The sequence below is a fragment of the Crocodylus porosus genome, unplaced genomic scaffold (genome assembly GCF_001723895.1).
Source record: "Crocodylus porosus isolate Cpor-Errol unplaced genomic scaffold, CroPor_comp1, whole genome shotgun sequence".
NCBI lineage: Eukaryota > Metazoa > Chordata > Crocodylia > Crocodylidae > Crocodylus > Crocodylus porosus.
In genome coordinates this window covers 33,637,931-33,650,376 of record NW_017728917.1, presented here as the reverse complement: position 1 = coordinate 33,650,376, position 12,446 = coordinate 33,637,931, and the positions used below count along the sequence as shown (strand labels likewise).

The window sequence follows — 12,446 nt, the reverse complement described above, 5'->3', positions numbered from 1 at the left end:
GTTGGCCCATAGACTTCTTGAGTCAGGTAGAGGTCATCCACGCACGAGAGAGAGCTTTGTGCCCGCTCGGATTTAGCTGAGTGATCTTCCCACAAGATGTCCGGGTAATTGAAGTCACCCATGACAACCAAGGTCCTGGAGCAAGCGGCCTCAGTCGTTCCCGGGCGAACTCCTGGTCAAGCTCGGGACTTTGAGTGCATTGCACCACCGAATGTGCTACAGTGGCTGAAATTACTGCACAATATGCAGCCTACATGTGCAAACACCAAAGTGGTGCAAAAGCATTTAGTCTACTTTAAAGTGTCTTGCACAGATGCCCCTCCTTTCGTCTACACGTGGCCTTAGGCCCTTGCAATGTCTGGCCTTATCAAACCTTGCTCCATCATTCACAGGTCTTTCAGGTTTATCACCCTGCCCCTGTAGTCAGCACTTTGGGCTCATCAGCCTCTAATCTGTACAAGTAATCTACAGGGCCATCTTGCCCAGGCCCATGCCCTGCAGTCCCTTGGGCCAAATCGGCTCACAAGCAGTTTATAACTATAGCTCTGCTGCCAAGGATGTTCTCTTTCTGGCACTGCCAGTGCCTATTTGCCCAGCTGTCCCTAAAATTAGGCCCCAGGGATTCACCCTTCTGGCCAGCACAATTTGGCCTTAAGGGGACAGCTTCCCTTTTTTTCTCACACTCAATCTCCTCATTATAATGAGATTAAGGGGTCTCCCATTACCAGGGTCCACAACAGACTCCCAGCTTTACCCCAATAAAGTCTTAAGTGGTATTTAATTTATAAGAATTACAACAATTCAAAATTACCAAAGTGTATCTTTTGTTGTTACACATATAAAATAGTGACTCTAAAGTGTAGCATATAAATTGGAAAGACAGTGTGAATGTAGTTATTTGGAGTAAGGTAAAAAGGATTTCCCAGTGTTGATATAATGTTAGGTTTCTCCAGTGTTATAAATCACTGAAAAATGCTTACTAGTTGGCTGTAAAACACTACTTTGGAAACACTGATACTTCAGAATTTTTAAGAATAAAAATTCATCATTCTCCATATCAAAAATAAATACATGTCTTGGAGGCAAATGCATCTTTACATTGGTAATCTTGCCCAGCCACTGTATTCAAATAAACTTAAATATAGTATATTAATTTCTAATACATGTAAATGGATATTTTCTTAAAGTCTATGAAAATATGCTTTTATATAAACAAAAGCATGTGAAAATACAGCTTAGTATATATATCTAAGAGGTAATAACAACAATAATATTTGGTGATTTCACGTTGTTATAACAGTAGAGATAAGGGTGAAACTGGAAAAAGAAACGCTTAATTTCAAAGTCTGCACAATAAGACACTGAGAGTAGAGTTATTAAAAAAAATAGATGTGAGATAACCTACAAGTGTGTAATGTTCAGTTCTCTCATATTAATAGAAATCCCAGAAACAACTGAGGTAATATAGTCTACTTATAACATTTAACACTGATGCTACTTATAACTAGTACTATCCTTATGCTATACTTATGTTATATATATACTTTATTTATAAACTGCTTACAGACGATAACAATTCTATGATTCTGTGTATACTCCTCCTACTTATAGACTATGCGTATGATATAGACTATGCTTATGCTATAGTCTATTTACAGCATTCAACACTGATGCTGAATTTTGTCATTTGACTTAAGGGTAGGTTCATATCAGATTAAATATGAGTTTCAAGCTGAATATGATTTTATTTCTTAATATTTTGCCTTGTAAGTCATTTTTTTATATTTACAGGTTTGGTGATGTCTGCCATAACTGTAATCATTTTGGTACTGTACTTTGCTATTGAGACCTTCGTGATCAACAAGAAGCAGTGGTTGCCTGAGTGCACTCCTGTCTATGTACAGTATTTTGTTAAGTTCTTCATCATTGGTGTCACTGTGCTTGTGGTGGCTGTTCCTGAAGGACTTCCACTTGCTGTCACTATTTCTCTCGCTTATTCTGTCAAGGTGAGCAACAGTTTAAACAATAAATGGGGAAAAATATCATATCTATCAATTCTCTTACGATGAATTAATTTGCTAGTAACACAGTCTTTAATATTACTGTATGGAAGAAAGTTGTGTCATATTAGTCAATATAATCAGCATCTCTGCTGTTACTGAAGCTGCTTTAAAAGCTTGGCACTACTTCATTATTGAAAGTTCTTCTAAGCAAAATGCCAGCAAAATAAGTTTACTGCCATACATTCCAAAAATTGTACTTCAGAGAAGAATACTAAACAAGCAATTAAGACATTTAAAATAAACCTCTATTCTACTTTTTGTGCCCAAACGGGCACTACCCAGTTGCGTAACTGCCATTTTTGGCTCTTTTTTTCAGGGGCGTGACCAAGACATAGGCATTAGGGTTTACAACCCAAGGGATCAGGAGCCGGTGGTTCAGGAGACTGAGGTCTGTAAGGGATCAAAAATGTAGGCAGTCAGCTTGGGCTGGGAGTGGGGCCAGGAACAGGAGCCAAAGATCTAGATCACAGTCACTACTGGGGGTCACAAGCAGAGGACCCAGAGACCAGGACACTAGGAACAAATAGGCAGGAACCAGGAAACAAGAAACTAAACACCTGCCCTGGATGAGCATAAGCCATGAAATTGCAAAAGATTGAGGCCCAGGAGGATTTAGAAGTAGGGGAGACCGCTCATATTTTAGCTTAATAACTAAGTGACTGTGGCACTCATCCAGGAAGTAGGGGACTCGAATTCTAGGCTTTTCATCTAGAGAGGATTTGAACCTATCTCTCTCCACATTTCAGTACAGGGTACAGGATGGGTATTAGCCAGACCCCTTCCAAGGCCTCCTTTTGAAGATGGCTCCCTGACCATCTAAGGTAGGGATATATAGGGGACTGAGCAAAAAAAAATCAAGCTTGAGGGTGCATGGCTCAGTGAAATAACTGTTGATCTGTGAAGGAAACAGTCCTGGGTCTTACCATGGACTGTTGCTCCCAATGGGACATGGGGTCTGAACTTCAGGATGTATGCTCAGGTATGTCTGTATTGAGCCCCATACTTGTCTGGCATAGCCTACTGTACATGCTCAGTGGCTGTGTGACTGCTTACCACGTGGAGTAGGATCCAGATTCAAAACTGGCTTGTACTGTATCCCAGACTGTATTTTCACCTCCTCTGCATCATGTAGCTTCCTTGCAGTGACTCTGTCTCTGGCATCAGGGAAAGCAGAAAAGTATCAGTGGCACAGGCTGCAGCAGTAGAGGCTGGAGGTTTGCTGCTGCTGAACAGGGAGGAAGGAGGGAGGATGGAGATGTTATCTCCTTTTTGCTGGTCATATCCATGTTGAGCAGTCAAAAATACACCTGTTTCCTGTGACAAAAAGGAAGTAATGTCTCCCCAGGAGCAGCGAATGTCTGGCTGTTGCTCATGCAGCACATGTGACCGTTGTCTCTCTGCAGGGAAGGTGCAAAGCGCAAGGGAAGGTGAAGGCGGGGAAATGGGGAGGGTGGTGAGGTGCCTCCTATTCCCATTCCAGCACCCTCCCCTCCCCTTCCCTCTCCTCCCCCAGGCCCACCCATCATTATGTTACTGGTAGGATCACAAACTGTATGTAAAGGCCAAAAATGATGATTACATGGATGGGTAACTGTCATTTGGGCATGTAAAGTAAAATAAAATCCTGCCCATACTTAAAGTAGGCTCTCTGATATTCTTTGGGCAAGATGTATTAAGAGGATATTAGAGCATCTAATTATTTTAGGAATATACTGGAAGGGGCCTAGTCAGACCTCAAATGCATTACCCTGAATTCGCAGTCATTCATCAACTGAAAGAAGCTCCAATACAACTATTGCGAACCTTCAGGTACAGAGGAACACTCCACTGCAACAGGGAGGTAGTTCGTTATTGTAACAAAAGCTGGTGCCAGGGGTGGCTGTGATATCTTCTGGTGGCATCTGAGCCCTTTTTTTACCCTGACTTTTAAGCATTCTCCCCTTTTAGCCATGCCCAAGCCTTGCAGTTGTTACCAATCAATCAAGTATCATTCATCCAGTGGACCCTTGGCCCCAATCTACCTTACTTTCTCATTCCCACCCTGGGCCCTGGGCTCCCCAGCCTCCTCAGCCTGACTCTAGGCTCTAGGCTCCCTATCCCCATCCATTTCAGCCCCACTATGGGCCCTAGTCTCTCTAGCCTCATTCATCTTGGCCCCTCTCTGGTCCCAGAGCTCTCTAGCCCCTTGTCTCTGGCCTGCTCCCAGACTCTGGGTCTTACTCCTAGATCTCTGTCTATCTTTCCTCTGCCTTGTTCCCAGGCTAGCCTTACTCCCAGACCTCTGGCCCTACTCCCAAGCCCTACTCCCAAGCCCTACTGGCCTATTTGGATCTCCACCTCCCCTTAATTCCACCCTAAACTGCTGGCCTAAGGGTGTATTACCCATAGGCATTCTTGGCATCCATTAAGAGTTTCTTTGTAGACTGCTCTGTAGCCCTTCGTACGTCAGCCTTCAGGGCCAGACTTCTTGCCCACCTCAGGCCCTGGGCTTATATACACCCTAAGTCCAGACCCCTTTTAGTCAGGTGTCTCACATGATTGCTGATTATGCTCTCTGCAATCTTTTTTTCCTTAAAATAACAGGAACCGTAAGTGCCTTGTTACAGTTTTGCTTAGAAGATGTAAGGAGAATGCCCCATGTTACTGCAAAAGACAATTGACCTTGCACACCCCCAGCCTGTGCTAATCTGACCTAGTAAATATAATTCCTTCCTGACCCCAAACCTGGCTACCAGTAACTTAAAACTTCCTTGTAAAAAAATATAGCTTTGAGAAGGATTTGTTTTCTTTAAAACTCTCTATATTGAGGAAGGCAGTTTCTATAAGTTTTTTTCATGCATTTTATTAAATGCTGTTAGAGGGTGCGTGTACATGAGTGCGGCGGCTGCTCCAGTGTGCTGTAATTATAGCGCGTTGGCACATACTCAGTTAACTGAGTCTACTGGAGTGTGGTAATTACTGTGCTCCAGAAGCCTCCTGTGTCTTGTGTATCAATGTCCCCACGCTGAAAAAATGATGGTGGGGGCACTTGAACTAAAGCTTGTTGAATGAGCTTGAGTTCAAGTGCCCCCCCCCACCATTTAGAAGCACAGGGACATTGGTACATGAGACACTGTGGAGCGTTAATTAGTGCAGTTCTAGACTCCCTGCTCCCCCCAACCCCTGGAATACTTGTAAAAGTGCCCATATTATCTAAAGCTAATATAAATTATTCTATCAGAAATGTTAAGGGCTTTAAAATTTAAATTCTAAAACCTGGAGTTGTGGATAAGTCTCAGAAGCGTGTCCTGAGATTACATTACACATCTATTTGTTATGTGTGCATTCATCTGACAATTAACAAAATAAATTTATTATTAAAAATAATTAAAATAAAACATTTTATTTTCTTGTTGTATGTAAAGAAAAACTGAGGTGCAGAGAGAAAGCATGAACATTTGAAATGATTTACACATAGTCACACACCAAAGTTGCACCTAAATTTGAAAGGGAAAGAAGATATTCACATTCTTATTTCCTTGTTCTGACCATTAAATATGGCAAACCGTGTTCTGAATCAGTTGCATTAAAATATATATATTTAATTTCTACCTGCAAGGCCAGATTGTGATGCCCAGTTGCTTACCATCTTATGCCATATAAATTTCACTGACTTCAGTGGACCTTCAGTTAGAGTAACATACTGCTCTATAAGTACAGGTTTAATAATCTGTTGCATAGTGATGCTAATGCAACAGAGAAAAAGATTCAGTTATTCATGGTAACAGATTTTTGCAAGATGCATGGCTCAACTGGTTAGTTTTATTTTTTTCTATAAGATCACCTATATTCATGGGATGAATAATAATGGGATCTGAGAAACTACAACAGAATCTAAGTCAGTTGAGTATAGCTAGCTTCTTGGAATACATTACTTGTCAGAGTAAGGAAGTTTTGGTTCAATATTAAAATAAGTATTTAAAAGTTTATAAATTAATAGTTCTCAAATATTCTGGCACTTGCTGTAGCTTTTTAAACATCTCTTTTTATACTTTTATCTTTGCTGATTTGTACCTAGTAAGAAGTTCATTTTCAGACTTAGTTACTACTAAATAAATCTGAACCTTTAGAGCTCTTTGCTGATAGAAAACAGATATCTATATAAAAAACTATGAAAAATTCAAATGTATCCTTTTTATTTGTTACAGTGATAAATGTTGAAAAAAAACCTATTTACTAGCATATACTTTGGATAGGTAAATAATTTGAATAGATAAGCTGATAAGTAAAAACATGTTAAACTGATGTTGCAGAAATTTCTTAGATGAGATACGCTATGAATATTGAGATAACTACATCCACTCATTGAACACTAAATTGGCAAGCATTTCAAGAGATGGTTACTACTTGGTCCCAACCCTGTGTTAAACAAGAACACCATTTTAATAATCCAGCCTGTGTTTATTTTTGCTACTGTTAAAGGTATTTGAAGTCTGTAAAAGCAAATTTTGAAGATTTTTTTATCCTGTTTTCCATCAGAAAATGATGAAGGATAACAATCTGGTACGCCACTTGGATGCATGTGAGACTATGGGTAATGCTACAGCCATCTGCTCTGACAAAACAGGCACACTAACAACCAATAGGATGACAGTTGTACAAGCTTATGTTGGTGATGTCCACCACAAAGAGATCCCTGACCCAGAAGCTATCCCAGCAAAAACCCTAGAATTGCTGGTTAATGCCATTGCGGTCAACAGTGCTTATACAACAAAAATTCTGGTAAGTAGACTTTACTGATAATCAAATGAAAAATGGCATAATAAGGTTCATGCATTTGAAGCATAGCTAATACATTAGTGTCATGCTATTAATCATGAACTATTAAATAGGATTGAAGTCCTTAAACATGGGTAGTAGTTGCACACAGTTTTGTGTGTCTGTGAACTGTTAAAGAATGGAAATGCTTTAATGTATATTTTGACGATTATGGCTTTATACATTAGAAAAAATATATGGTTGAATATTTGAGAGAGAAATACATCCACCTCTGGTCTCAAACTGCTATATTGTACCTTGAACCCCATGCTGTTGTTGGATCAGTATTATTTAATATGCAAATATTCATATTTGCTCACATATCTAACTTTCACTGTCTTAAATAAGACTGCTAAGGGTCAAATTACTTATCCACCTCAGACTTTGCAGGATTGGAACCTTAATTCACGAATAAAAGGAATTAGATTGATTAGATCAATTAGATTAATAGCCTATATTCACTTTAATTTTAGTGGAGTGGTATTCAGGTTCACTTAACCCACCATAGAAAAAAAGAGATCCAGCAAGTTTCGGTAGGTGCCATGGGGGGGGGTTGGGACAGCAGGGCAGGGAGCTTACGTGGAGCCCCTCATGCAGCATGGGGCATTGAGGGGCAGTGGGGATTGTCAGTGAGTTGGGAATGTTTTTTTTCAAAGAGCCAGGAGCCACGGCAGGTGGGGCAGCCACTGTCAGGGCTGGGAGAGTGGGCGGGAGATAGGCCTGGGTGATTCAAAGATTCTGAGATTTGGTAGCAGCCAAATCTCTGAATCAGATTAGGCTGAATCAATTCAGGACAGTAATTTGAATCACTGAATCGAATACATTTCCCCTAAATCGGTTGACTCCCAAGTGAATAGATGCTTCTCAAGCAGATCCCGGGACGTCATTCTCCCGCTGTACTTGGCCTTGGTGAGGCCGCAGCTGGAGTATTGCATCCAGTTTTGGGCTCCACAATTCAAAAAGGATGTGGTGAAGCTTGAGAAGGTGCAGGGGAGAGCCACGTGCATGATCAGAGGTCAGGAAAACAGACCTTATGATGAGAGGCTGAGAGCAATAGGGCTATTCAGCCTGGAAAAGCGCAGGCTCAGGGGTGATCTGGTGGCCACCTGTAAGTTTATCAGGGGTGTTCATCAGGATCTGGGGGAATGACTGTTCACCAGAGCCCCCGATGGGATGACAAGATCAAATGGTCACAAACTTCACGGTGACTGGTTCAGGCTGGACATAAGAAAGAACTTCTTCACTGTCTGAGCCCCCAAGGTCTGGAACTGACTGCTACCTGAGGTGGTTCAAGCACCCACTTTGACCGCCTTCAAAAGACATTTGGCTGCTTATCTTGCTGGGATCCTATGATCCCTGCTGACTTCTTGCCCCTGGGGTGGGGGGTTGGACTCAATCCTCCGGGGTCCCTTCCAGCCCAAATATCTATTAAATGTATGAAATCTATGAATACTAGCCGCTTTGCACAGGCCTAGCAGCAGCCCTATATCACTAGTGTAGCAGCAGCAACTGGGTGCAGGGACATCACACCACAGCAATAGCATCAACAACTGGGGCAGCCAGACAGCCTCCCCAGCCCCCAGGTCTCTAGCAGGGTTTTGCTCGGAGTGCAAAACTTCGTAATTATACCTGAGATTAAATGTAAATCTTGCTGTGTCACAATTCAGTGCACATATTTTAAAGGCAATGACCTTTATAAATCTAAAATAATTAATTAAATAAATAGATTTGCCCGAGCTGAGAGATTTTTCTTCTTTCCTAATGCTAGGTTATATTTTGAAAAGGATTGTGTACTCGTTAAACTATGAGAGCTGCAGGTAATCAACCCTCTCATAGTTTGGGCTTTTATATTTTCAGGGACCTCTTTATTTTGCATATTTTAACTTTTGTGCACATGGCATTAGGTTATTGGTGCTCTTGAGAAACAGTAGAATCAAAGCCAGTTATCCTGTTGAGTATACACATAGCTTTCATATGTGCATTTTCTGATCTTGTACTGCTATCCTTCTGCAAATCTAGTAATTGACAGACAAACGATAAAGATTTATGGTTGTTTCAAGAGGTCATTTCAGATTCTATATAATAGGACTGTGCAAAACAGAAGCATTCCATTTTGACCAGTGTTTCAACAGTTCAATGGAACAGCGTTCTGTTTCAACTTTTGTTTTGAATCGAAATGGCTGTTCCATATCGTTCCGTTGAAACAGTTTCGTGTTTCAAGCCCGTATTGGCGTTTCACCCGTAGGATATCATGGGGAAGGTCAAAACAGGCTATAACTTTGTCATTTCTGGCAAAATTTCACTGTCTATATTGAGTCCATGCATTTCTGTACCTGCTGCCTAGGAGGCTGATGAAGTGCAGTTCATAGGCCCAGCTCTGAAAAGTGGTTTGTACATTCAAACAAACACCTAACCTCATCACCAGAACTGAAGCCAACTTCCAACAGCTCAAAACACAAAATCTGCCAACTATCTCCAGTACCCCCACCAACTGCACACCAGAATCTAGCAAAGATAACAAAACCCAATGACCCATGGGGGCACATTCCTCACCAAAAAAATACTATGCCTCCAGTCTTTCAGGCCTGATCCTAAGAGAGATTACAAATTACAAACCACTTTTCACAGCCGGTCTCCTACGTACAGATACTCATGGACTCATTGTAGATTAGACAGTGGAATTCTGACACATTGCAACCTGCTGGACATCTGACTTCCCAGGTACCTCTGCACTTTTACCTGCACTGCTACATTCCCCCCCCCTCCCCCACCACAGCCCGTCCCTCACCCCTGATGCCTCCATTTCCATTTTCACTGACTGGCTTTCTTGCCTGCATAGCATGCCAGGCTCGCCTCTGGCTTCTTTAGTATTCCTTCCATCCAGAACAAGGAAACACACCAACTGCAGGTACTTCCTCAGCCTGACAAAGGGTTTTCAACCTGAAAGCTGGCATCCCAGGCAGCTAAGTTGAGCACACCAGGAGCCTCACAACTGCACTGCAACCAGCCTGTCAAAGACGTGACAGGTCTGGGCTTTCCCCAGCTAGGACTGTGTGTGTGTATGTGTTAGCTGAAGGTTATGGCACCTCCTACCCACCTTTCACCAGGAGATGGTTGGTCTTGGCATTTATGGGGCTCCCACACTGCCAGCAGTCCCACCAGGCCTCTCTACCCTAGCAGGGTTTAGTTTTAGTGGTCATGTTCAGGACCTGGGGCCTCCTCCTTCCCCACAGCCCCATCCCATACCTCCAAGTTTGTCCTGGCAGGGAACGAGCTCAGCAGGGACAAGTTCTTCTTCTGCTGGCTGGTGATGCAGTTAGTGCCTTCTCCAGCTGACAGTGGGGCATTACCTGATTTTTAAAAAAATTAAAAAAGGAAATTGGTGTGGAAAGAGTGAGGAGAGTAGCATTCAGTCCATCAGCACCTGGAGACTGGGGAATCCCAGAAGCGGGAGGCTCCCCTTCAGGAACACCAGCTGTTCCACCAAACCAGCATCCAAGCAGGTGTGGGGGGTGTTACTTACATCCCCAGCGATGCTGAACATCCTGTCACTTGGCACACTGGTCGGTGGACAGATCTGGCTACATCTGGTTGTGGCTTCCCCAGTAGGCCAAGAGGTAGCACATCAGTGGATCCATGTCCTCAGCAAGATAGGCAGCCACTGAGCTGTGAGCTGGAGGTTATGGTGCCTCCTACCTTCCTTTCACCAGAGGGATCCTCGGTACCCCAATGATGTCTCCTCTTCCTGTACAGCCTCATCCCAGCTCACCACTTTAAATGACAGTAGGTAATAAAATAACATAGTGAGCACTAGCACAATAGCACTGTCAGCATCTCAGGCAGCCAAACTGTGACAGAGCCTTTCTTTCCTCTCCTGCACGAGGTTCTTCTCTAGCAGCTGCCAGAGGACTTTGCTTGCCAGTCCCAGCCCTGGGGCTTAGATGTGCCCAGGGCCCTGCATCCTTCTGGTCAGGTGCTAGGGCTGTTGGTCTAAAGACATGGCACTGCAAGAGAAGGTCCTTTCCTTTGGGTCCACCTAATCTGGTATCTTTTAGTGGACCAACTGAATAGTTACAGAAATATATCTTATCAAGTTTTGGGGTGAAAACCCTTTGTCAGGCTGAGGAAGGGGGATGTAGCAGCACAGGTATAAGTGTAGAGGTACCTGAGGATTCAAACAAGCACTGAACCTTGTTAACCTCATCACCAGAAGCCAACTTCCTACAGCCCAAAACACACTGAATGAACACCAAGCAACAACTGCACACCAGAATAAGCATGCACCAAAAATATATCAAAGATGACAACAGAAAACTACCTGCCTCCAATCTCTCAGACCTGATCCTCAAAGAGAATTTATGAACCACTTTTCACAGATGAGCCTATGAACTTCACTTCATCAACCTTCTAGGTACAGAAACTCATGGACTCAATATAGACACTGGTATTCTGACACATTACAACCTGTCAGACAGATGACTCCCCAGGTACCTCTCCACTTCTTCCTGCGGTGTTACATCCCCCTTCCTCTGCCTCCCCACCTCCCGCCCCCTCCGGCCTGTCCCTCACCCCCTCATGCCTCCATTTCCATTTTCACTGACTGGCTTTCTTGCCTGCATTGCATGCCAGCCTCTGGTTTATTTACTATTCCCTCCACCCAGGAACAGCACACACACACACCAACTGAGGGGTTTCCTCAGCCTGACAAAAGCTGGTATCCCAGGCAGCTCCGCTGAGCTCACTCAGAAAGCCTCAGGTCTGTCAAAGATGTGATGGGTCTGGGCTTTCCCCAGCCAGAACTGTGTGTGTGTGTGTGGTAGCTGGAGGTTATGGCACCTCCTACCTGCGTTTCACAAGGGGGATCCTCGGTTCTGGAATTTCGTGGGGCTGTCGCCCTTCCAGCAGTTGCCCCAGACCTCCCAGGCCCTGGCAGAGTTCACTTTTAGTGATCATGCCCAGGACCTGAGCCTCCTCCTTCCCTTTAGCCCCAGGTCATACCTCTAAGTTCATCCTGGCACGGGACCTCATCAGGGCCAGGTTCTTTCCCTGCTGGCTGGTGATGCAGTGAGTGCTGCCTACAACTCTGAGACTGGGGCATTAAATGGTTTTTAAAAAATGAAAAAAGGAAATAGGTGTTGATGGAATGAGGAGAGTAGCATTCACTCCTTGTACACCTGGAGATTGGGAAACCCCATCAGCAGGAGGTTCACCTTGAGGAACACCAGCTGCTTCAGCAAACGAGAATCCCAGCAGTTGTGGTGGGGTGTCACTACATACCCAGAAATGGTGACCACCCTCTCTCTTGGAACACTGGGGGACAGGAAAGCTGTTCCTGGGCAACCATGGCTCGATCCAGCCACATCTGACTCTGGCTTTCCCAGTAAAGCAAGGGGTCACACAGCAGTGGCTCCACATCATCAGGGCAATAGGAAACCACCAAGGCCTCTGTGCTACCTGCCTGATGGTGGGGCCTGGTGCCTCTGGACCCCACCATAGATTCATAGATTCATAGATGCTAGGGTCGGAAGGGACCTCAATAGATCATCGAGTCCGACCCCCTGCATAAACAGGAAAGAGTGCTGGGCC

General features: G+C 43.7%; 1 protein-coding gene across 6 annotated transcripts in view; it reads left to right on the top strand.

Annotated features, from left to right (window-relative positions):
* Window positions 1-12,446, top strand: part of ATP2B2 (ATPase plasma membrane Ca2+ transporting 2) — a 512,499-nt gene that overhangs the window by 284,343 nt on the left and 215,710 nt on the right. For all 6 annotated transcript variants that reach the window (XM_019537048.1, XM_019537047.1, XM_019537046.1 and 3 more), the window contains 2 exons: window positions 1,792-2,006; window positions 6,582-6,824. In XM_019537048.1, the coding sequence (XP_019392593.1) occupies window positions 1,792-2,006; window positions 6,582-6,824 (458 nt within the window). The remainder of the gene's footprint in view (window positions 1-1,791; window positions 2,007-6,581; window positions 6,825-12,446) is intronic.